This window comes from Xenia sp. Carnegie-2017, unplaced genomic scaffold (genome assembly GCF_021976095.1).
Source record: "Xenia sp. Carnegie-2017 unplaced genomic scaffold, XeniaSp_v1 HiC_scaffold_17, whole genome shotgun sequence".
Lineage (NCBI taxonomy): Eukaryota > Metazoa > Cnidaria > Anthozoa > Malacalcyonacea > Xeniidae > Xenia > Xenia sp. Carnegie-2017.
In genome coordinates this window covers 520,793-545,018 of record NW_025813479.1, presented here as the reverse complement: position 1 = coordinate 545,018, position 24,226 = coordinate 520,793, and the positions used below count along the sequence as shown (strand labels likewise).

Here is a 24,226-nt window from a genome sequence, read left to right as displayed (position 1 = left end):
TTGTGGTTGTCATTATCTATACAACATATTCAAGTTATAATGTATCAATATTTTATACAGAAAGAAGGCAGAACCGGTTGACAAATCAACTTTGGAAGCTACATATTCTCATCCTAAATTCAAGAATATCAAACTCGGCGACTTACATGTCACTGAAAATCCCAATCTTGAGACATACTGTAAAAACTATGGAGGTCTAAAGAAGTACGACACTTTTCTGATATTTAGCGAATCAATATTCAGAAATGATGAGAAAGAGCTGGTTGAAAAAGTTTCAAAAGAGCTTCACAGGCCTTTCTTTTGTGTTTGTCCGCATGTCCATGATGACGTCAAGAATGCTAAAGATGGCAATGGTAAACAGGTCAACGAAGAAATTGCAATAAAGGAAATAAAAGAATCTTGCTTAGAAAGCCTGAAAGGTTTGGTGAATAATGAAACTGATATCTACCTCATTGATGAAAATGCCAAAGAGAAATATGACTTCGATCGTCTGCGCAAAGATGTCACCTTAAAGTTGCTTAAACGTAGAAAAGAATACTTTTTAGATTCTCTGAACCGTGTCTTTTACGGAAACAAAGAACTGACCGAACAAGAAAAACGTTTTGAAGAAGCCACATTTCGTGTTAAAAAACATGGTTTACATGATGTTCATAATTTTATTCGAGATCAAAATGAATCATGGAGAAACATGGATGTATATATTGCCATAACTGGAGATGCTGGATCAGGAAAATCATCTTTTATCAAAACCGTTACAGGGTAAAACATTCTAGTCTTTTTGGCGTATGTTTTAGGTGTTTTGTGGTCTTTTTTTGAGCTTATTAGCTGATATCATTTTGATCGATGTTGTCGCATTGTCATATTTGAAGTGTTAGTATGCTGTGCATAATAAGCAACAAAATATAACGCTTATGACTTTCTTTCAATGTGCGTCGACGATCTGGAAAACGTTGCACTTTACATTTGGCTTGGTTACGCTAAGATTTCAAACAAAAGTTTTTGGAAAAGTTTTTAGTCTGACCCCAAGCACAGAAGGGTCACTCAGTTGTGAACCGCATCTTCACGTCCACAATTCCATTTTGGTTAGAGTTTGTCACTGATTTCAACCACTAAAATAACATGACGTCATTCTGAATAGTAAATTAGAGAATATCTATATTTTAATGACTGGAAAAAGAGAAAAAGTCTTATTGAATGGCTGAATAAATGGCGAACGACATGCGCCGAGCAACTTAAGTGAGAAGAAAAATATCATAGGTAAAGACAACAGTGATCCGTCTGTATATTTTTTATTATTCACCACAAATTTTATAAACAAACGCTTTATTGAATATCACTTGTTGAAGTGAATGTAATGTGAAAGTTTGCACGTTTTGTTTCACAAAAAAAAAACAAGAATTTTTGGAATTCAAGGGGCATATTTAGCTGAAGAAACGATACGCCTTGAAGGGAAGGATAAAAACTTGCTTTTATACATATTATACACATTTTTATTTTTTCATTTCACATAAAAATCTGGCTTTAAACCAAATTCTGTCGACTCAATCAAGGTTCTACAATATTTAAACGGAGTGAAATGCTGCATCATTTATGCTCTTTTTCATTTTCAGTGCTATTGATAATTAGTTAATGGTTAGCTGGCATTGCTGGAATTTTTTACATAATTTAAAAATATGTCTGGTGTGAACATACGTCTCAATAAGTTCGTTCAATCATCTTTTATATGACAAATTGTATTTATAAATCTTAAGTGTATAGTAGTTTTTGTCGAAAACAACTTGTCCAAACATAAAGCATTTATAAATTAAAAGTGAACTCCTTCTGTAGCTATAAGTTAACGTCATGGTATGTGGTCGGCGTTTTGCATGATTTTCATAAAGGATTTTTATTTACAATACAGATTAAGAAAATTCCATCGTTCTTACAAAAATATATGACATCGAATTTGCTTTAAAGTGTTACGCACATTTTTAGTATTTTCAATAAATTTTACAAAAAATATATCTTTTGAGTAAATAGTAAAATGAACTGAAAAAGTGAAAGTCCAACACGTCAGCCTAGTGCATAAAGTTTTTTACATATTTAGCTTTCACATATTTTGTGGCTTGAGTTATAATGGCAGAAGCAGGTATCTTAATTAAATTCAAGTTATGTTAGTAATATTTTTATAAGGATATTCCAACAGGAAATTATTTTTCAGTCCAAATTTACATAACGATCTACACGTGTCTTTCACGTTCATTTCGTGCTGAGATGAATTCAAATGATGAGATCGACCTTTGGACAATCTTTATATCAATTCAATACAGCATATCGAAACGCTTTTTCTTTTTATTTTGAATAGCAATACACCCTTACAAAATGCAAGCTCAAGAAGTTGTGGCTTACATGAATGCATTTTAAATGGTAGTTTTTTCTTCCTCCAATACTTTTTGTACGAATCTAAGTGATTCATTATTGTTTTTAAATATTGCATCATATTCCTGGAACTATTTACCATATAATGAAAAGAACAGAAACCCTGCAGTTTGATGACAGTTTAACATTGACGACATCGTTCATCGTCTTTAAATTTCTTGGCATTTTAACCATCAAATTGTCCATTTTCTTCGGCAATGGGTTCATCTTCATCGAAGCCAGTCATATTCGGAAACAAGGAATTCATTGAATAAGAAGCCGAGTCTCGAATTAAGAAATATGGTTCAGTTAATGTTGATGATTTCATTCAAGATATTGATGATGTTGATATGATTCATCACATCGAGTTATGGATGAATAAGGAAATACACATTGCAATAACTGGAGAATCTGAAACAGGAAAGTCATCTTTTATCAACGCTGTGAGAGGGTAATAATCTATACTTGATCACGTTGGAATAGATTAGGAAACATTTTTTGCAAATTAAAGAGAAAACCACCCTTTGAAAAAATTTTCTTATCTATATATATTTTTTTTCAATCAAGGCAAAGTAAAATAAAACTATATGTAAGTTAATCTTTGTTAATAGCACATATTTGAGATGCTACATGTTCTTTGTCAAACCTCCAATTCTTCTGTATTGTTGGGTGATTACATAAATCACGCGTGATTGACACGAAGTCCTTAAACTAATCAAAATCTTTCTTGCAATGTTTAGGCGCAAGTGTCACTAATGGCACGTACATGAAACATGATTTACTTCCATATCACATTGCCTCATATAAGATTGGTTTGACGCGAATTTTGTTGTGCTATTTGACGACTATTATGTTTTGCAAATATAAGAAAAACTGTTCTCGAGTTAGAATGGGCGTTTTAACTAAGTTATATGTGTTCAAATTTAAAGTTTAAATTTATATCACTGGAATTGACATGCGAAAAAAGTTTCATACAATATATTTTTGTAGACTTCAAGCTAATGATAAGTGTGCAGCACCAGTTGGTAATAATGACTCAAACTTAATGCCGACTGAGTACATTCATCCTGAAAATGCAAATATTAAACTATGGGATCTACCTGGCATTGGAACATCTACATATCCTAATCTAGAATAATATTGCTAGATTGAGGGTGGTCTAAAGAAATATGACGCTTTTCTTATTTTTTCCAAAACACAATTCACTCACCATGTTCAAAAGCTAGTTGAAAAAGTTTCAAAAGAGCTTCAAAAGCCTTTCATTTGCGTTTGCACAAACGTTGATCTTGATCTGAAAAAAGCCAGAGAAGATGAAGGATCACAATTTAATGAGGCATCAGTCATGGAAAACATAAAAAAAGACTGTTTGAAAAACTTGGGGGATTTGATTGATGATGGAAAAGATATTTACACTATTTATGACAAAGCTCCAGATAAATTCAGTCAGTTGTGTCGGAATGTGATCTCAAAGTTGATAGAACGTCGAAGTTTACGCTTTTTAGAGACCTTGAAGGATGTAATTTATAAAAATAGCTCAATTACTAAAGATGAACAATGCGCACTTCTTGCCCAAGCAAAGGATCACGTTGATCATCATGGCGTTTCTGGTATCGAAGATTTTTACCATCGCCAAATTAATTTGTTCGAGAAGATGACGATAAATCTTGCCATAACAGGAGATTCTGGAACAGGAAAATCATCTTTCATCAACGCCGTGAGAGGGTAAAACACCTTACTTTGAAGTAGATATAAAACAGAATAACATTATATTCAGTCATAAAACGAATGATGATACTGCATTTTATGTTTTATATGAATATTTTTGGGTTTTTATGTTACTATATGTTAAAATCAAAATCGAATCATTATTTTCAGACTTAAAGCTTACGATGCTGGTGCAGCACCAGTTGGGAGTACAGAAACGACAAAGGAACCCACTCCATATTCACACCCAAATAATAGAAACATCATTTTCTGGGATTTACCTGGCACTGTAAAAAAATTGGTGGTTTGGAGAAGTACGATGCATTTCTTATTTTTTGCCAACAACGATTCACCAACCTTGATAAAGAACTGGCCAAGAAAGCTTCAAAAGAGCTCAAGAAACCTTTCTTTTTTATTCGCACCAATGTTGACACCGAACTCAATAATGCGAGGGATGACGAAGGACCAAAGTTTGATGAAGCATCTGCATTGAAAAAAATGATGGAAGACTGTCTTTACAATGTGAAAGATCTGGACGACAATATAAAATTCGTGTTCTTGATCGACAACAAAAAAACAGAGAAATATGATTTGATCATTTGATTCGATGTATTACTTCAGAGTTACCAGCATATAAAAGAGAGTGCTTCATTCTTTCTTTGAGTAATGTGATTCGTGAAAGCATTGAACGAAAGGCTAAGTTATTGAAAGGTTTGTTATTTGTGAGAAATTATCTGCAGTGCCGTAGCCATGTATTCATTCATGAATATGCTGTTCTGGTTTTATGCATGTGAATTTATTTTAAAGAATGTGGGTTAACCATGATGCATTGCGCGTTAATCAAGGCGTGACAGTCATTTTGTGAGTCAAGAAAATGATGGATTTCGTTTATGTAGTCCATGCAACTTAGATAAACGATAATAATTAATGTAAAATAGAGTTTTTAGTCAATGTTTTTTGCTAACTTTTTGAATAAATTAAACGACGCATAATGACGAATTTGCATTCAGTGTGCCGCAAGCTTAAAAAGCAAAGATGTAAACATGAACAAAAGAGCGCAAAGCACCTTGGTTGATACACATTCTTTAAGTTAAACGATTCTTAGCAGATTTCCTTAATTCCATCTTGTACAAGTATTTCTTATAACATTTGTAGTTCGAGCAACCGTAATGGCAGGTGTTGCAGCTTGTGTGAGCATTCTTCGCCTTTCTGGAGATGGACTTGGTTTCAACATAACTTTGGTTTTAAAAGAAATAGCTTTATACAAGTACAAATTCAGTCTTCCCGATGAAGGAACTAACAAATTTAAGGCGTTAAGTGAAGAATCATCTGCTCTCTTATCGAAATATTCTGGGGATGCGAACTCTTTTCAACATGAATTTCTGATGTTGCCAACAACGTCATCGTTTTCTAGCGTTCATAATTTTCTTTCAAACTGCATTAATGATATGGAAAAAGTTTCTCTTGACATTTGGGATGCAACAATTAAAAGTTGCAGTAAATGACCAGAACGCATGGTGCTTGTTTGCCTAAAAAATTTTATTTATCCTTAAACAACTACACCTTATTTTATACTTTATGGTACAAAAAATAGCTACAGTTGCTGATATTGTTAAAAACGTCAACTCTAATTTAGAATTGTTTGAAATAACTAATAGTTGATTGGTTTAACATTATTTTCATTTAGGTACGCGTTGCGAGCACGTTGATAATTAGCACACGATAAATCTCCCATGTACCTATTGGTTTCCAATTGTAATTCCCTTCTTTTAATTACGCAGCAACAGGAATGCACGTATTTTGCCATCAAGGCCAATTATATAAACTGCTTTTATCTTAAGTTGCAGAAATATTATGATAAACAATTCTTGAATTAAATATAATATTATGAAAAAATATAAACATCTCGTTTACAGTTATGGAATAAAGTACGCGGAATGATGTCTTCAAAATGCTTGTGTGTTTCTGTAAATCGGTTCACTTTTAAATGAAATAAGTTTTTGACAAGGAAGAAATCGGCTTGAGCACGATTAACAGCAGTTAAATTGTACATAAAGTTACCACCCGGGATATTGTTTAAATTGGACGATTAATTTGTTGAAAAAACAACCTTATTTAATGCAATGTTATTGGGTTTTTTCCAACAGAACCTTGCATAAAAGTTTTTGGGATATTTGCATATCTTAATTTCATGTTTTAATTCACTGTTATGCTACATATATCTATATAATATGAATGCCATAAAAATATTATTCGTACCTTACATAAAAGAAATTTCTTTAATATTAGCGAGAATGAATGCATGTTACAAATATATGAATAAGCGAATTCTCTAATTTTAAAAATCATAAAATCTTCAATAGTTCCAGATGCAAATATGCAAATAATACTGTTGTAAAGAAAGTCTATTGTAATTATAGGAAATCACTTGAAACAGAGACATTTTCGTGGTGACAAGTGTGAATATCACCTTAAAAAGAGCAATTCAGCGTGGGGGGATGAGTCAAATTGGCTTTATTTTGATGATGACTCGTCCTCCCACGCTGGATGACATAACTGACATAAATAAAAGTTGATTCACTCTTAACAGATCGTAGACTTTGACACATGACGAGTTGTTTCTTGAAATGCATAGCGTCTTAAATCATTAAAATTTTAAATGATGCAAACAAGATGCGAATTTTGATCCTGAAGAATTCTTAACAATTTCCTAATCTTTTGATGAATCACTTAAAGACAAAATATTTGCCATTGAGACGGATTATGCCATCAAAGGATGTCGTTATTTTTCAATATTTTGAAAATGCATTCGTTTTGCTGCATTTGATGTGAACTGTCTGAATTTTGGAATTTTGAATTTTAATACGTTCGGTTTAAAAATGCATTTGACGCATGCGCATTACCAACTTATTGTGAAATAACTGGATGTAACTTTGCTCACTTAAATATGAATTACTGCCATGTTGTGTATGATGAGTAAAATAGCAATAAAAAAATGGCTAACCGTTGTTCAGCTCAATCTCACAAAGCAAAATCTGCAGAAATAGAAAACAGTAAAAGTATTTTATCGTTGTATCTCTCTCAGTTGACAACTTACTATGACTGTGTTCTAGACATTAATATAAATATTTTTCGTTTATTTTTAGGCATTTTAGCTGTAAATTGCAGTAAATTAGGCATGATTTTAAATCTTGATAATGTAGACACAAAAATAGTGTTGCATAAAGTGGGGGCATGTCGATTTAGTTGTTTTCTTGATATTTCAATCATAGGTAGAGAAAACTCCTCATTTTATATTTATTTTTTATTGAATTTGCGTTTGAGCAAAGTTGATATGAAGTAAACTTCAGTATTTGAGAGTAAAAGAACTGAAGTTGATTGCTTATTTCAAATATTGCTGTTCATAAATGCTTGTGAAGTTTTTTCACAGCTTTAAATATATGTAGCTACACCAAGTAAATATTTAACATTTCGTACAAGCTAATACACAACGGCTAAGTTGATAAAAAAAATAAGTTAGGAATTAATCAATACAAACTTGGTTAAGAATTTAGGCCCCTTCATGGTTATGGAGCCTTTAAATTTCACAGAAATTTGTAAACAGTCTCATGCAAAAGGAAAATCTGTGATGATTTTAAAAGCTCGTGCGTTATTGTGAATTATCTCTAACATTGTTCTATAGCATATTTTTCAAGACGATCAATGTACTTTATAAGGAAATAAACTGTAACTTCCAGTGGTAACTCTTCCACACTTTTAAAGGACTCCTCGTCTAAAAGCTTATTCATGATTTCATCAGATTTTGCTTTTGGCACATTTAATGCATCATACAATCGAGGAATTAATTTATTTGAGATAAGCTGAGATGCGTGCTTGGCAGATGAAGTCGGATTTGAATTGTTTGAGATCACTTTGTCTTTTATAAACGTGAACAGCCGAAGAATTGGGGATATAAGCCATTGTTGAGTCGTTTCTCTTGAAAACGTAGCTAACAATAAACAATGTGTAACCACAAGTGCTTGTTCTAAAATTTATAAATTTAACAAATTTGAAATCATGGCCGTAGATTTGCCAAGCAGAAAACAAATTTCAATATATGATAGCCCTACATAAAATTCACAAATGGCTATATTCATACATTGTATCATTACTATCTTATGAAGATGTCTACAGTTAAAAACGAAATTTTACCAACCAAAAAAATCATGATAGGTCTATTAAAATATATTTTGGGCTATAATATTTTTGTTAAAGATATTATCCCAAAAACGTGTTTGATGTAAGAGCAATATAACACTAAATTCAACGTTTGCTTATAAATCCTGTAATATTCATATTATGTATTACCGTCTCTTAATTTATATTACTCATGCAGATTCCTCTTGAAAAGAAAATTGATTGAAATACTCAAACAATAAAAACTTATGAACAACCCCTATATGATAATATCAATCAATGACATACCTCTCAGCAAGTTAGCCTTTAATTTTATGATAGCATGAGTTACAATGGCCAAGGAATCAGCAAAATGTTTCTTCTTTTCATCTGGTAAGGCCTCAGCGATTGATTCTTTCAAACGTTGAAAATCATATCCGTCTGGAGCCTTGTGGTCAATCATGTAGATATCTTTTTCATTGTGGATCAAATCTTTCAGATTTTCAAAACAATTTTTCTTCATTTTTTTAAGACGGCTACCTCATTAAACGTTTGTTCTTCATCTTTCTCGGCGTTCTCAAGATCGCATTTGACGTTCGTGCGAACAAAAAAGAAAGGCTTTTTGAGATCTTTTGAAACTTTTCTTGCCAGCTTTTTGTCATAATGAGTGAATCTTATTTTACAAAAAATAAGAAATGCGTCGTACTTTTTTAGAGTATTCTTGAAGATTAGGATATGTAGGTGTTCAAATGCCAGGTAGATCCCAGAAAATGATGTTTTCATTCTTTGGAAATAGGTATTTAATCGCTTTGCTCGTCGTTTCTGTGGCACCAACTGGTGCTGCCCCGTTTTCGTTTGCTTTGACTCTTAAAAGAAATATTTGATCGTCAAATGTGTGAACGTTAGGATTAAAAACTTATTGTCGTGTTTACAAAAATCTAACATGGAAAAAAATTGTAAATTTCTTGTTTTAAAAGATTTGTTTGACACAGCTTAAATTTAGAAAAATATTAAGTACACAAGCTTCTTGAAAAGAACCACTTCTTTATTATCACGATTTTAGGTTTATTACCCTCTCTCAGCGTTGATAAAAGATGATTTTCCTGTTCCAGGGTCTTCTGTTATGGCTAAATTTATATGGACATTTCGCCATGATTCAATTAGATCTTCGTAAATCGTATCTGGATCACGTTTTCCTTGTCGTGACTTTAACTTGAATCTGCTTTTATTGTAAAATTTATCGTTTAAACAATCTAGAAATAATTCAAGTCTTGGTAGGAACAACTTCTCGTAAACATCTTCATACAAACGTTCAAAGTCATATTTCTTCTTAAATCTCGCATCAATCAGGTAAAAATCTGTCTTATCCTTCCTTAAATCTTTCAAATTTTTCATGCAATTTTTTTTTATTTTTAACAATACAGACTTTTCTTCGTCGTTAAATTCTTTTCCTTTGTCTAACTTGGCATTATGGACATCAATGTCAACGTAAGTGCAAACAAAAAAAAAGGATTGTTGGACATTTTTAAAATCGTCTCAGCTAACTCTCTCACGATTTGTGAATATTGATTTGCTAAAAACGAGAAATGCGTCGTACTTCTCTAGATCACCGATGTTATTGCAGTATGTTTCAAGATCGGGGTTTTCAGGTGTTCCAATACCAGGTAGATCCCAGAGTTTGATATTTTTTGGTTTAGGATGACTATACTCAGTGGGTTCTGTTTCGGTTTCCGAGATACCAACTGGTGCTGCATCCTTTTCGTTTGGTGTAAGTCTGAAACAAAATAAACTTCGAAAGTATGACAACTTTATATTCATGTAGCTATTTGTCAGTGTTTCTTAACATGGTTCACTGTTGTTAGGTTTGGATTCTGTTATCATCTTAAAAACTCTAACACAAGCCTGAGCCGAACATTTTCACCATTGTTAATACGTTTATTCTCAAATTCTGCGGCATATTGCGTTTTATCAAAAGTGCTTCTAAGATGAGAAGTTGATTAGGAAACCTTGTAAAGTAATAATTATTGTATTGCTTATATTTGTGCGATTATATAGCATTTCATTCTAAGAACTATTTATCATAGAATTTTAACAGCTTGAAAGACAAACAGTTTTGCCTTAATCATATAATTAGCAACATGGTGTATGATAAAACAAAAGTACATTTCTGTTGTAGTTACTAAGGGAATGCAATTACATTTGGAAACAAAAAACTAAGGCCCGTTTCGAACTTCGCATTTTCATGCACCGAATTCGTTATAATTCGGCTTATGTAAAATGCACCTAATGTCATTGTTAATGGAAAGTTATGATTACCCTCTTATGGCGTTAATAAAAGATGATTTCCCAGTCCCGGAGTCTCCTGTATCTATCTTTGTTTAACTATTTGGGTTTTTTCAAATTAAATCTGGTGTACAAAACATTGATGAATTTTCAAGGAAAATAATTTTTTGCAAAATTTTCTGAAAAATGTTCAATTGCATGACTATTTAGTGTCATTTGAAAGACAAATACTTACTCTCTTATGGCATTGATGAAAGATGACTTTCCTGCTCCAATTTTCCCACTTATAGCAATGTGTACCTCCATAATTTTCCATGATTCAATTTGATTTCGAATAAATTCATCAACATCAACTAAGCCATATTTTTTAACGTGAAACGCAGCTTCTGCTAAACGTCTTTCTATTTCGGTTAGTTCCTTGTTTTTGTAATTGACGTGGTTCAAGCAATTCAAAAAGTAATCTTTTCGTCGTTTCAGCAACTTCAAGATAACCTCTTCAGGCAGACAGTCGTAATCGAAGACAATTCCCCCCTGTCATTGTCTTCGATTACGTAGATATCAGTTGGATCATTTACCAAACCTTTAAGGTTATTAAAGTACAATTTCTTTATTCCCTCCATTGCAGTTTCTTTGTTAATCTGTAACCCATCAACCTCTTCGGCATTCTTAACGTCTGTATGTGCATACGTATGAACACAAACAAAAGGTCTATGGAGCTCTTTTGAAACTTTCTTAACCAGTTGTATTTCATTTTCTGTAAATCTTCATTTGCTAAATATCAGAAATGCGTCGTACTTCTGGAAATGACCAACGTTTTTGCAGTATGTTTTAAGATTGGGATTTTCAGGTGTTCCGATGCCAGGTAGATCCCAGAGCTCGACATTTTTGTATTTAAAATGAAAATTCGCAGCTCCCAAAGTTGATACGTCATTTAGAGATGCCTCTTGTTTGCAAGCTTTTAATCTGGGTAAAATATTGTTGCATTATTAAATACATTACATTCCTTATTTTTATAAAGTAACAAACACAGATAACGTGTAAACGTATACCATTACTTTAGCAAAAGAAGAAAAAGAAAGTAACCCTGCAAAAGCGTTTATGAGTGATAACCTTCCTGAATTGCTTGATTCAGTTACGGCGAAATTTAACTCAAACTTTTCCCATGTAGGAGCTAATTGATCATTGTAGAAATTATTTACACCATCAAGTCCATTTTTCTTAACATATTGTGAGACCTTAGCTATAAGTCCTTTTTTTTATCTGTTAAAACTGGTTTCGACGAAGATGAACCCATATTATCCCAGAGATAATAGATAATTTGATGGTTAAATTGCCAAGAAATTTAAAGAAGATGAACGATGTCGTCAATGTTAAACTGTCATCAAACTGCAGGGTTTTTGTTCTTTTCATTATATGGTAATTAAGACCATTCTTCTCAACATATCGTTTGGCTTCGTTTAAAAGTCTTTCTTCTTTTCCTGTAAGAACTGGTTTAGACGAAAATGAACCCATAATATACACAGATGCGAATAAACGATACAATGGCTACGAAATTTATATCAACATAACTTTGTTATGAGTGCCAAGATTACGCCAAACTGCAGGGTTTCTGTTCCTTTCATTATATGGTAAATAGTTCCAGGAATATGATTCAATACTGTAAAAAGATAATACATCACTTAGATTTGTACGAAAATTATTGGACGAAGAAAAAATTACCTTTTAAAATGCATTTATGTAAGCCACAACTTCTTGAGCTTGCATCTTGTAAGGATGTATTGCTATTCAAAATAAAAAGAAAAAGCGTTTTGATATGAAGTATTGAATTGATATAAAGATTGTCTAAAGGTCGATCTCATCATTTGAATTCATCTCAGCACGAAATGAGCGTGAAAGACACGTGCAGATCGTTATGTAAATTTGGACTGAAAAATAATTTGCTGTTGGAATATTCTTACTTGTCCTCACTTTATCCACATTATTATATATTAAAAATATTACTAACATAACTTGAATTTAATTAAGATACCTGCTTCTGCCATGATAACTCAAGCCACAAAATATCTGAAAGCTAAATATGCAAAAAACTTTATGCACTAGGCTGACGAGTTGGACTTTCACTTTTTCAGTTTATTTTACTATTTACTCAAAAAATATAACTTTTGTGAAAGTTATTGAAAATACTAAAAATGTGCGTTACACTTTGGAACAAATTCGATGTCACATGTTTTTGTAAGAACAATGGAATTTTCTTAATCTGTATTGTAAATAAAAAATCCTTTATGAAAATCATGCAACACGCCGACCACACACCATAACGTTAACTTATAGCTACAGTAAGAGTTCACTTTTAATTTTATAAATGCTTTATGTTTGGCCGAGTTGTTTTCGACAAAAACTACTACACACACAAGATTTATAAATACAATTTGTCATATAAGAGATGATTTAACGAACTTATTGAGACATTTGGTCACACCACATATATCTTTAAATTATGTAAAAATTCCAGCAATGCCAGTTAACAATTAACTAATTATCAATAGCACTGAAAATGAAAAAGAACATAAATGATGCAGCATTTCACTCCGTTTAAAGATTGTAGAACCTTGATGGAGTCGACAGAATTGGATTTAAAGCCACATTTTTTTGTGGAATAAAAAAATAAAAGTGTGTATAACATGTATAAGAGCAAGTTTTTATTTCTTCCTTCAAGGCGTATGGTTTCTTCAGCTAAATATGCCCCTTGAATTCCAAAAATTCTTGTTTTTTTGTTAAACAAAACGTGCAAACTTTCACATTACATGACCTTCAACAAGTGATATTCAATACAGCGTTTGTTTATAAAATTTGTGGTGAGTAATAAAAAATATACAGACGAATCACTGTTGTCGGAACCTATGATATTTTTCTTCTCGCTTAAGTCGCTCGGCGAATGTCGTCCGCCATTTACTCAGCCAGTCGATAAGACTTTTTCACTTTTTCCAGTCACTAAAATATTATGAAGTCATTTCTTAAGTATAAATATTCTAAAATGTACTACTCAGAAATGACGTCATGTTATTTTAATGGTTGAAAACAGTGACAAACTCTAACCAAAATGGAGTTGTGGACGTGAAGATGCGTTTACAACTGAGTGAGCCTTCTGTGCTTGGGGTCAGACTAAAAACTTTTCCAAAAACTTTTATTTGAAATTTTAGCACAACCAAGCCAAATTTAAAGAGAAACGTTTTCCAGATCGTTGACGCACATTGAAAGAAAGTCATAAGCTTCTTTTCTGAAGCAAACTTTAATCCTTGTAACACAAGTCTTGCCTTTCATTTATGCATACATTTAACACAGTTATGACTCAAGATACTAAAAGATAGTATCTGTTAAAAGATTTGGTGACGTATACTTTGGAAAAGCAGAACTAAGAAAGCAAATTAAAATGTCGTGTTATGTATAGCTACTTACAATTCTCGTCATACTACTAAGAGGAAGAAAGGATAGGAGAGTACATCTATATCATACTCATGATAGATAAAACAGTTGATCGTTAAATCTGTAAAAATTTTCGGGAATGAACATGCAAAATTGTATAATAAGTATTATAAATATCATAAGATATAATTATTACAAGTTGTTGTTGTATTGAGAAAACGCCTACTGCGTGCAATTCAATTAGCTTTGCCCTTAACTGTTTCATCCCAAATATCAAGAGCAACTTTTTCCATATCGCTGATGCACCGATAAAGAAACTTAAAAACGAAAACAAGCGATGATGCAGGAGACAAAAACTGCCCAGCAAATGGAATGAATTTTGTGAACTCTTCAATACCAATATCCACAGCACTATCTGCAAATAGAGGCAGTAAATCGTAGACGGTTTTAAAACTATATTTCAATATGCTAGAAATTAATTCTGCTCTCAACCCTTTCAATATTTCAGATTCTTTATCAGGAAGGCCAAACTGGCGACGGTAACTATGAACTTCTTCTAAAATCACAACTAAGTTGAAAGCTGATCCAACTCCAGGAACAGGAACAGCATTTACACCAGCTGCGGCAACAGCCACTGCACCTGCACGAGCTAGAAAAGTCATCAATAAAATTTATGTCAAATCAAAATGAGTGATCGAGCAGGTGAAATTAAAAAAATTAAGCTAGAAATCATCCAGCTAAATATACATAATTCAAACCACCAGCATGGCGTATAGCAATCTTGATAAATTGGTAAACATATTCATGTATGATTGGCTACTTCACTGTAGATTATTTCTTATAGATAACAAACCTTTCAATAGCTTGGCCTTTCTTTTTATGCAGCCACGTGTCAAATTGGTCAAAGAAAGAACGAAACATTCTCTTTTACGTTCAGGTAACACCAAAGAAATTTCTTCAACCAAACGATCAAAATCATATTTCTCTGTGACCTTGTTGTCAATCAAGAAGATATCTTTTTCATCTTTAATGAATTCTTCCAAGTTTTTCAAACAGTCTTTCGCCATTCCTTTCAAGACAGATGCTTCATCAAACTTTGATCCTTTGTCGTCTTTGGCGTTATTGAGATCGATATGAACGTGAGTGCGAACAAAAAAGAAAGGTTTGTTCAGCTCTTTCGAAATTTTCTCAGCCAACTCTTTGTTATATTGAGTGAATCGTGTTTTGCAAAAAATAAGAAAAGCGTCGTACTTCTCTAGACCACCAACTTTTTTGCAGTACTCTTTAAGATTGGGAAATGTAGGTGTTCCTATGCCTGGTAGATCCCAGAAAATAATATTTTCATTATTTGGATGAGCGTATTTAGTGGGCATTGTGGTTGTTTCTGTAGCACCAACTGGTGCAGCTTCCTTTTCGTGACCTTTAAGTCTAAAAATGACAATTTAACATGTGGGAGTTGGTTATTGCATTCTAAATTTATGACATTGCTTTACATGCAGGGTTGTAAAATTAAAATTCCAGAACGATATATGTATTTGACATAAAAACATGCTTTATATTAATACGATTTCACCAATTTGTGACTGTCAGTAACGACTTCTGTGTTAATACCATGTAAAAGTTAGCTTTTTAGTTACCCTCTTACGGTGTTGATGAAAGATGATTTTCCGGTTCCAGAATCTCCCGTTATGGCAAGATTTATCTTAACTTCCTTGAACGAATTAATTTGACGATGGTAAAAATCACGAATTCCACAAATGCCTTGGCGATCAAAGCGATCTTTAACTTCAGCAAAGCTCTTTTCATCTTCTGTTATTGAGTTATTTTTGTAAATTACATAGGTTAAAGACCTTAGAAAACCTTGACTTCGACGTTCTAGCAACTTTGAAACGACATCCTCGCACAAACGATCGAAATCGTATTTCTCTGGAAACTTGTTATCAATTAAAAAGACATCTTTTTCGTCGTGGATATAATCTCCCAAGTTTTTCAAACTATCTTTTCTTATGTTTTCCAAGACAAAAACTTCATTAAACTGTGGTCCTTTATCGTCTTCGGCGTTCTTGAGATCTAGATCAATGTTAGTGCGAATGAAAAAGAAAGGTTTGTTGAGCTCTTTTGAAAATTTTTCAGCAAGTCGTTTGTCATCGTTAGTGAACCGTGTTTTTGAAAAAATAAGAAATGCGTCATAACTTTTCAAGTCTATTTTTTCGAAGTATTTTTGAAGATTTGGATATTTAGTTGATCCAATACCAGGAAGATCCCAGAGCTTGATGTTTTCATTTTCAGGATGAATATACTCAGTGGGTTCTGTTTGAATTTCGGTAACATCAACTGGTGCTGCACCCTTTTCATAAGCTTTGAGTCTACAAAATATATCAAACTTTTGTCACACGTTGATGATAGTGATAACATATTTTGCAAAATTTGCTCAAAAATATTCATCTATTTTATTGTCATTTGAAAGAATGTTTACTAACCCTCTTACGGCATTTATGAAAGATGATTTTCCTGCTCCAATTCTCCCAGTTAAGGCGAGACGTATTTCCATGTTCTTCCATAAATCAACTTCTTCTCGAATAAATTGATCAACATTAACTAAGCCATTTTTATTTATGCGGAACTTGGCTTCTTCTAAACGTCTATCTTGTTCGGTTAATTCTTTGTTTCCGTAAATAACAAGGTTTAAAGAATGTAAAAAGCATTCTTGTTGACGTTTAAGCAACTTTAAAATGACTTCGTTACGCAGACGATGAAAGTCATATTTTTCCGTATCTTTATTGTCAATTATGTAGATATCTGCTGAATCCTTTACCAAACCTCTCAGATTGTCAATGCAAAGTTTTCTTATTTCATCAAATGCAATTTCCTCGTTTTTTTCTGATTCTTTATTGGCATTCCTAACGTTAACAACTGCATGCGTATAAACACAAACAAAAGGTCTCTGAAGCTCTTTTGAAACTTTCTTAACCATGTTCTTCTCATGGTCTGTGAAGTTTGATCTGCTGAAAATCAGAAATGCGTCGTACTTCTCTAGACCACCATTGTTTTTGCAGTAGGTTTCAAGATTTGGATTTTCAGGTGTTCCAATGACGGGTAGATCACAAAGCTTGATATTTTTGTATTTAAAATGAGAATACGTTGTTTTCCAAGTTGATGCGTCATTTGGTGCTGCCTCGTTTTCGTAAGTTTCAGATCTGTGTAAACAATTGGTAAATATGTGATATACTTAAATGACAAACACAAATAATGTGCCAATGTTTCGCAAGCCAATTCTCTCAAGTCCTTTACATCTCAATACATCGTTCGTAAAGCGAAAATAATAAAAACACATTACCCTTTTATGGCGTTTATGAACGATGATTTTCCTAAATCTGTGGGTCCAATTATGGCAAAAACTAGCTCAAACTTCTCCCATTTAGCAACTTGTTTATCGTAGAAATCATTAATGCCATTAAGGCCATTCTTCTCAACATATCGTCTGGCTTCGTTTAAAAGTCTTTCTTCTTTTCCTGTAAGAACTGGTTTAGACGAAAATGAACCCATAATATACGCCGATGCGAATAAACGATCCCCTGGCTACGAAATTTATATCAACATAACTTTGTTATGAATGCCAAGATTACGCCAAACTGCAGGGTTTCTGTTCCTTTCATTATATGGTAAATAGTTCCAGGAATATGATTCAATACTGTAAAAATATAATACATCACTTAGATTTGTACGAAAATTATTGGACGAAGAAAAAATTACCTTTTAAAATGCATTTATGTAAGCCACAACTTCTTGAGCTTGCATCTTGTAAGGATGTATTGCTATTCAAAATAAAAAGAAAAAGCGCTTTGATATGAAGTATTGAATTGATATAAAGATTGTCTAAAGGTCGATCTCATCATTTGAATTCATCTCAGCACGAAATGAGCGTGAAAGACACGTGCAGATTGTTATGTAAATTTGGACTGAAAAATAATTTGCTGTTGGAATATCCTTATTTGTCCTCAGTTTATCCACATTTTTATTTATTAAAAATATTACTAACATAGCTTGAAGTTAATTAAGATACCTGCTTCTGCCATTATAGCTCAAGCTACAAAATACGTGAAAGCTAAATATGTAAAATATAGCTACAGTAAGAATTCACTTTTAATTTCTAAATGCTTATGTTTGGCCGAGTTGTTTTCGACAAAAACTACTATACACACACAAGATTTATATATACAATTGGTCATATAAGAGATGATTTAACGAACTTATTGAGACATATGGTCACACCACATATATCTTTAAATTATGTAAAAAAATTCCAGCGATGCCAGTTAACCATTAACTAATTATCAATAGCACTGAAAATAAAAAAGAACATAAATGATGCAGCATTTCACTCCGTTTAAATATTGTAAAACCTTGATGGAGTCAACAGAATTTGATTTAAAGCCAGATTTTTTGTACAATGAAAAAAAAGTGTGTATAATATGTATAAAAGCAAGTTTTTATCCCTTCCTTTAAGGCGTATCGTTTCTTCAGCTAAATATGCCCCTTGAATTCCGAGATGGTGCAATATGATTGAAGTAGGAAAGGACAAGCAGAGGTTTAGAGCATTACGTATAAAGATCTTTTGACATCAAATTGACAAAAGTAAAGCCAGCAGCTCTCATAATATGAAAATACAACTGTTTGAGAAGTAGAATAATATAACATCCTCTTTTACTTATGCTTCCTTTTTTTGAGAGGGCTAAATGGTTAGCTATTATTTTTTTCCTTTGACTTGCCACACATTATGCAAAATATGCAAACACTTCAAATATGTTAACGTAATAAAAATTAAAATCTTTCGTCCATATGTTCTATCCTACAAGGATATTTCGAACCATTTTATGGTAAGGCACATGCCTTCAATGCAATTGCTTTATCAGAATTTTCAATTAGCTATAGATCTGGAAAATCATGATGGAAGTGATGGGATCGGGATTAAAAATGACCTAAATTTCATATTTTAATTGAAAAACTAAGTTTTGAAAAGTGAATGAAAATTAATTTGAAAATTAATGTTTAATTAATCATACAGTAGCTTCTCCCACTGCAAGCTCTTAAATTTTACGTGACTAGTTCATTCCAAAATTCAGATCGTTCACATCAAATGTAGCAAAACGAATATTGAAAAATAACGGCATCCTTTAATGGCATATTTTGTCCCAATGGCAAATATTTTGTCTTTAAGTGATTCATCAAAAAGTTAGGAAATTGATAAGAATTCTTCCGGATGAAAATTCGCATCTTGTTTGCGTCATTTTATCAGCTTTTTATGAAAGCTCAAAAAATTTCCAAAAAATTAAATGTGCTACCTTTAAATCAAAACTTTTGGAAAACTTTTTTTGCCGTTAACGGTTGTGAATATTTTGGCGTTTTCCTTGTTCGCAAAATAATTATTTTAACTCAACTTCTTAAAGTACAAGCAAGTACTTGGCACTTTAAAGATTAAATCTATAACCTAAACTAATAAACACAAAGAAAAACCAGTCTCTCGTCTGCTTCATGTACTTGCATTAAGCCATCTTTAAGCAAGTTATCTAAAACAAGAGATCTCCTAAACATCGCCTTAAAAAGAACAGTTACCATGGTGATTGGTCTGAAACCAAAGAAAAACCAAGAAACCCAAGAGTAAACCAACAGATTTGAAAAAAACTTGTTCAGAATAAGAGCACTAACCTGAAAGTTCTGAAAATTTTGAAGATTTAAGACACTATTGATTTTGACAGACACCTCGTCGTGTGTCAAAGTCTAAGATCTGTTAAGGGTGAATCAACTTGTATTTATGTCAGTTAGTTGATGATTCATCCAGCGTGGGAGAACGGGTTATCATCAAAATAAAGCCAATTTGACTCATCCTCCAACGCTGGATTGCTCTTTTTAAGGTGATATTCACACTTGTCACCACGAAAATGTCTCTGTTTCAAGTGATTTCCTATAACTACAATAAACTTTCCTTTCAGCAGTAATATTGCATATTTGCATCTGGAACTATTGAAGATTTTATGATTTGTAAAATTATAGAATTTGAGGTCAATTTGCTTATTTAAATATTTGTAACATGCATTCATTCTTGTTAATATTAAAAAATATCCTTTTATGCAAGGTACGAATATTTTTATAGCATTCATATTATATAGATATATGTAGCATAACAGTGAAATAAAACATGAAATTAAGATATGTAAATATCACAAAAACTTTTATGCAAGGTTCTGTTGGAAAAAACCAAATAACATTGCATAAAATAAGGTTGTTTGTTCAAAAAATTAATCATCCAGTTTAAACAATATCCCAGGTGGTAACGCTATGTACAATTTAACTGTTGTTAATCGTGCGTCAAGCCCAGTTCTTCCAAAAAATCATCTCATTTAAAAGTGAACTGTGTGATTTACGAAAACAAACAAGCATTTTAAAGACATCATTGCGCGTACTTTATTCCATAGTTTTAAGTGAGATGTTACTTGCATTCCTGTTTCAGCGTATATAAAAGAAGGGCATTACAATTGGAAAGCTATAGGTACATGGGAAAGATTTATCGTGTGCTAATAATTAACGTGCTCGCAACGCGTACCTAAATGAAACGAGTGTTAAAAATAATATTACCCAATCGACTATTAGCTATTTCAAACAATTCTAAATTAGAGTTGACTTTTTTAACAAAATCACCTGCTGTAGCCATTTTTTCTACCATCAAGTATAAAATAAAGTGTAGTTGTTTAAGGATAAATAAAATTTTTTAGGCAAACAAGCACCGTGCGTTCTGGTCATTTACTGCAACTTTTAACTGTTGCATCCCAAATGTCAAGAGCAACTTTTTCCAAATCATTAATGTAGTTTGAAAGAAAATTATGAACATTAAAGTACGATAACGAGGCTGACAACATCGGAAATTTTTGTTCAGAATTCATATCCCAAGAAAAGAGAGCAGATGCTTCTTCGTCTAACACCTTAAATTTGTCAGTTACTTTACCAGAAAGACCGAATTTGTTCTCGTAGTAAGTCATTTCTTCTAAAACCGAAGTTATGTTGAAACCACGTACAACTCCATGATAAGGAACAATGCTCACACAAGCTGCAACACCAGTCATTACAGTTGCTCGAACTAGAAATGTTATAAGAAATACTTGTACAAGACGGAATTAAGGAAATCTGCTAAGAATCTTCTAGCTTAAAGAATGTGTGTCAATCATGATGCATTGTGCTCTTTTGTTCATGTTTACATCGTTACTTTTTAAGCTTGCGGCATACTGAATGCAGCTTTGTCACTATACATCGTTTAATTTATTCAAAAAGTTAGCAAAAAAAACATTGACTAAAAACTCTATTTTACATTAATTATTATCGTTTATCTAAGTTGCATGGACTACAATAACGAAATCCATCATTTTCTTGACCCACAAAATGACTGTCACGCTGTGATTAACGCGCAATGCATCATGGTTAACCCACATTCTTTAAAATAAATTCACATGCATAAAACCAGCACAGCATATTCATGTATGAATTCATGGCTATGGCACTGCAGATAATTTTTCACTAATAACAAACCTTTCAATAGCTTGGCCTTTCGTTGAATGCTTTCACGAGTCACATTACTCAAAGAAAGAATGAAGCATTCTCGTTTATATGCTGGTAACTCTGAAGTAATAGATCGAATCAAACGATCAAAATCACAGTCCTCTCGAAGAACCTTGTTGTCGATCAAGAACAAGAATTTTTCATTGTCGACCAGATCTTCCAAGTTTTCCAAACAATTTTCCCTCATACCTTTCATGACGGATGCTTTATCAAAATTTGATCCTTTGTCATCCTCCGCATTCTTGAGTTCGGTGTCAACGTTGGTGCGAACAAAAAAGAATGGTTTGCTAAGTTTTGAAACTTTTTCAGCCAACTCTTTGTCATGTTGAGTGAATCGTGATTTACAAAAAATAAGGAATATATCGTACTTCTCCAGATCACCAATTTCTTTACAGTATGTTTCAAGATTGGGGAATGTAGGTGTTCCAATGCCAGGTAAATCCCAGAAAATGATGTTTTTATAGTTTGGGTGTGAATATGGAGTGGGTTTCTTTGTTGTTTCTGTAGTTCCAACTGGTGCTGCACCAGCATCGTAACCTTTAAGTCTGAAAATGATGAATTGAATTTGAAGTTAACATATAGTAACATAAAAACCCAAAAATATTCACATAAAACATAAAAAGGCGTGTCATCATTCGTTTTATGACTGAATTTAATGTTTTACTGTTTTAAATCTACTTCAAAGTAAGGTGTTTTACCCTCTCATGGTGTTTATAAAAGATGATTTTCCTGTTCCAGAATTTCCTGCTATGGCAAGATTTATTTTCATCTTCTCGAACATATTAATTTGGCGATGGTAAAAATCTTCGATACCAGAAACGCCATGGCGATCAATGTGATCCTTTGCTTGGGGAAAGCATGCGCATTGTTCATCTTTAGCAATTGAGCTAGAAATTACATCCTTCAAGGTCTCTAAAAAGCGTAAACTTCGACGTTCTATCAACTTTGAGATCACATTCCGACACAACTGACTGAATTTCTCTGGAGTTTTATCATAAATCGTGTAAATATCTTTTTCATCATCAATCAAATCCCCCAAGTTTCTCAAACAGTCTTTCTTTATGTTTTCCATGACTGATGCCTCATTAAAATGTGATCCTTCATCTTCTCTGGCTTTTTCAAATCGAGATCAACGTTTGTGCAAACACAAATGAAAGACTTTTGAAGCTCTTTTGAAACTTTTTCAACTAGCTGTTGAACATGGTGAGTGAATCGTGTTTTGGAAAAAATAAGGAAAGCGTCATATTTCTTTAGACCACCCTCAATCTTGCAATATTCTTCTAGATTAGGATATGTAGATGTTCCAATGCCAGGTAGATCCCATAGCTTAATATTTTCTTTTTCAGGATGAGTGTACTCAGTCGGCACTAAGGTTGACTCATTATTACCAACTGGTGCTGCACCCTTATCATTTGTTTGAAGTCTACAAAAATATTTTGTATGAAACTTTTTTGCATGTCAATTCAAGTCATAAATTTAAACTTTTAATTTGAACACATATAACTTAGCGATAGCAAAACGCCCATTCGACGTTCAATTGGGCTACTCGAGAATAGTTTTTCTTATATTTGCAAATTATAATAGTCGTCAAATAGCACAACAAAATCCGCGTCAAACCAATCTTATATGAGGCAATGTGATATGGAAGTAAATCATGTTTCATGATACGTGCCATTAGTGACACTTGCGCGTAAACGATGCAAGAAAGATTCTGATTAGTTCAAGGACTTCGTGTCAATCACGCGTGATTTATGTAATCACGCAACAATGCAGAAGAATTGGAGGTTTGACAAAGGACATGTAGCACTCAAATATGTACTATTAACAAAGATTAACGTGCAAATAATTTTATCTTACTTCGCCTAGCTTGAAAAGAAAGATATATATAGATAAGGAGATTTTTTCAATGGTGGTTTTTCTCTTTAATTTGCAAAAAATGTTTCCTTATCTATTTCATCGTAATCAAGTAAAGATTATTACCCTCTCACAGCGTTGATAAAAGATGACTTTCTTGTTCCAGATTCTCCAGTTATTGCAATATGTATTTCCTTATTTATCCATGACTCGATTTGATGAATCATATCAACATCATCAATATCTTGAATGAAATCATCAACATCAATTGAACCATGTTTCTTAATGCGAGACTTGGCTTCTTCTAAACGTCTTTCTTCTTCAATTAATTCCTTGTTTCCGGAAATGACTGGCTTCGATGAAGATGAACCCATTGCCGAAGAAAATGGACAATTTAATGGTTAAAATGCCAAGAAATTTAAAGAGGATTAACGATGTCGTCAATGTTAAGCTGTCATCAATCTGCAGGGTTTCTGTTCTTTTCATTATATGGTAAATAGTTCCAGGAATATAATACAATACACAAAAACCAAAGCATTTAATTGGTTCAAAAACTCAACAGCAGTATCAGCTAACAATAAAATTATATATATATTGGCAAAATGTACTCATATATAGACCACAATTCCTACAACCTGCCGTTTTAAAGTTTTAAGGCTATCGAAAATGGAAACGAGTTTGATTTCGTTTCGTTCTGTTGATTATGCAACGTCATGACATTATGCATAATGCTAAAGCTGGTAGATTATCAAAAGGTCGATCTCAATGAATTTGATTTGAACCTTAGGTCGAAAGAAAGTTT

General features: G+C 32.7%; 2 protein-coding genes and 1 long non-coding RNA gene across 3 annotated transcripts; 1 reads left to right on the top strand and 2 right to left on the bottom strand.

Annotated features, from left to right (window-relative positions):
• Nucleotides 1-4,031: 4,031 nt before the first annotated feature.
• On the top strand, nucleotides 4,032-5,316 carry LOC124437796. The gene is made up of 3 exons (XR_006945846.1): nucleotides 4,032-4,119; nucleotides 4,273-4,812; nucleotides 5,257-5,316. It is a non-coding gene; the product is annotated as an uncharacterized LOC124437796 (long non-coding RNA).
• Nucleotides 5,317-13,790: 8,474 nt separating this feature from the next.
• Nucleotides 13,791-17,563, bottom strand: LOC124437777. The gene is made up of 5 exons (XM_046987704.1): nucleotides 17,300-17,563; nucleotides 16,443-17,159; nucleotides 15,600-16,328; nucleotides 14,816-15,390; nucleotides 13,791-14,611 (listed from the first exon to the last, which is right to left on the bottom strand). Exons 1-5 carry the CDS (start codon nucleotides 17,506-17,508, stop codon nucleotides 14,199-14,201), a joined length of 2,643 nt encoding a protein of 880 aa, XP_046843660.1. The 5' UTR covers nucleotides 17,509-17,563; the 3' UTR covers nucleotides 13,791-14,198.
• Nucleotides 17,564-20,568: 3,005 nt separating this feature from the next.
• LOC124437861 (interferon-inducible GTPase 1-like) lies at nucleotides 20,569-23,798 on the bottom strand. Its single transcript, XM_046987793.1, has 3 exons — nucleotides 23,551-23,798; nucleotides 21,541-22,115; nucleotides 20,569-21,094 (listed from the first exon to the last, which is right to left on the bottom strand). Exons 1-3 carry the CDS (start codon nucleotides 23,796-23,798, stop codon nucleotides 20,757-20,759), a joined length of 1,161 nt encoding a protein of 386 aa, XP_046843749.1. The 3' UTR covers nucleotides 20,569-20,756.
• Nucleotides 23,799-24,226: the final 428 nt, after the last annotated feature.

What these genes read in the sequence shown, in the direction of transcription:
- LOC124437777 (XM_046987704.1), bottom strand. Translation starts at nt 17,508, where the DNA reads ATGGGTTCATTTTCGTCTAAACCAGTTCTTACAGGAAAAGAAGAAAGA. An exon ending in TTCATAAACGCCATAAAAGG is followed by an intron (nt 17,160 to 17,299) that starts GTAATGTGTTTT and finishes TTGTTTACACAG; the next exon opens with ATCTGAAACTTACGAAAACG. An exon ending in AAAGGCCAAGCTATTGAAAG is followed by an intron (nt 14,612 to 14,815) that starts GTTTGTTATCTA and finishes TGACTTTTCTAG; the next exon opens with CTCGTGCAGGTGCAGTGGCT.
- LOC124437861 (XM_046987793.1), bottom strand. Translation starts at nt 23,798, where the DNA reads ATGGGTTCATCTTCATCGAAGCCAGTCATTTCCGGAAACAAGGAATTA. An exon ending in TTTATCAACGCTGTGAGAGG is followed by an intron (nt 22,116 to 23,550) that starts GTAATAATCTTT and finishes CATCATTTTCAG; the next exon opens with ACTTAAAGGTTACGATGCTG. An exon ending in AAAGGCCAAGCTATTGAAAG is followed by an intron (nt 21,095 to 21,540) that starts GTTTGTTATTAG and finishes TAACATTTCTAG; the next exon opens with TTCGAGCAACTGTAATGACT.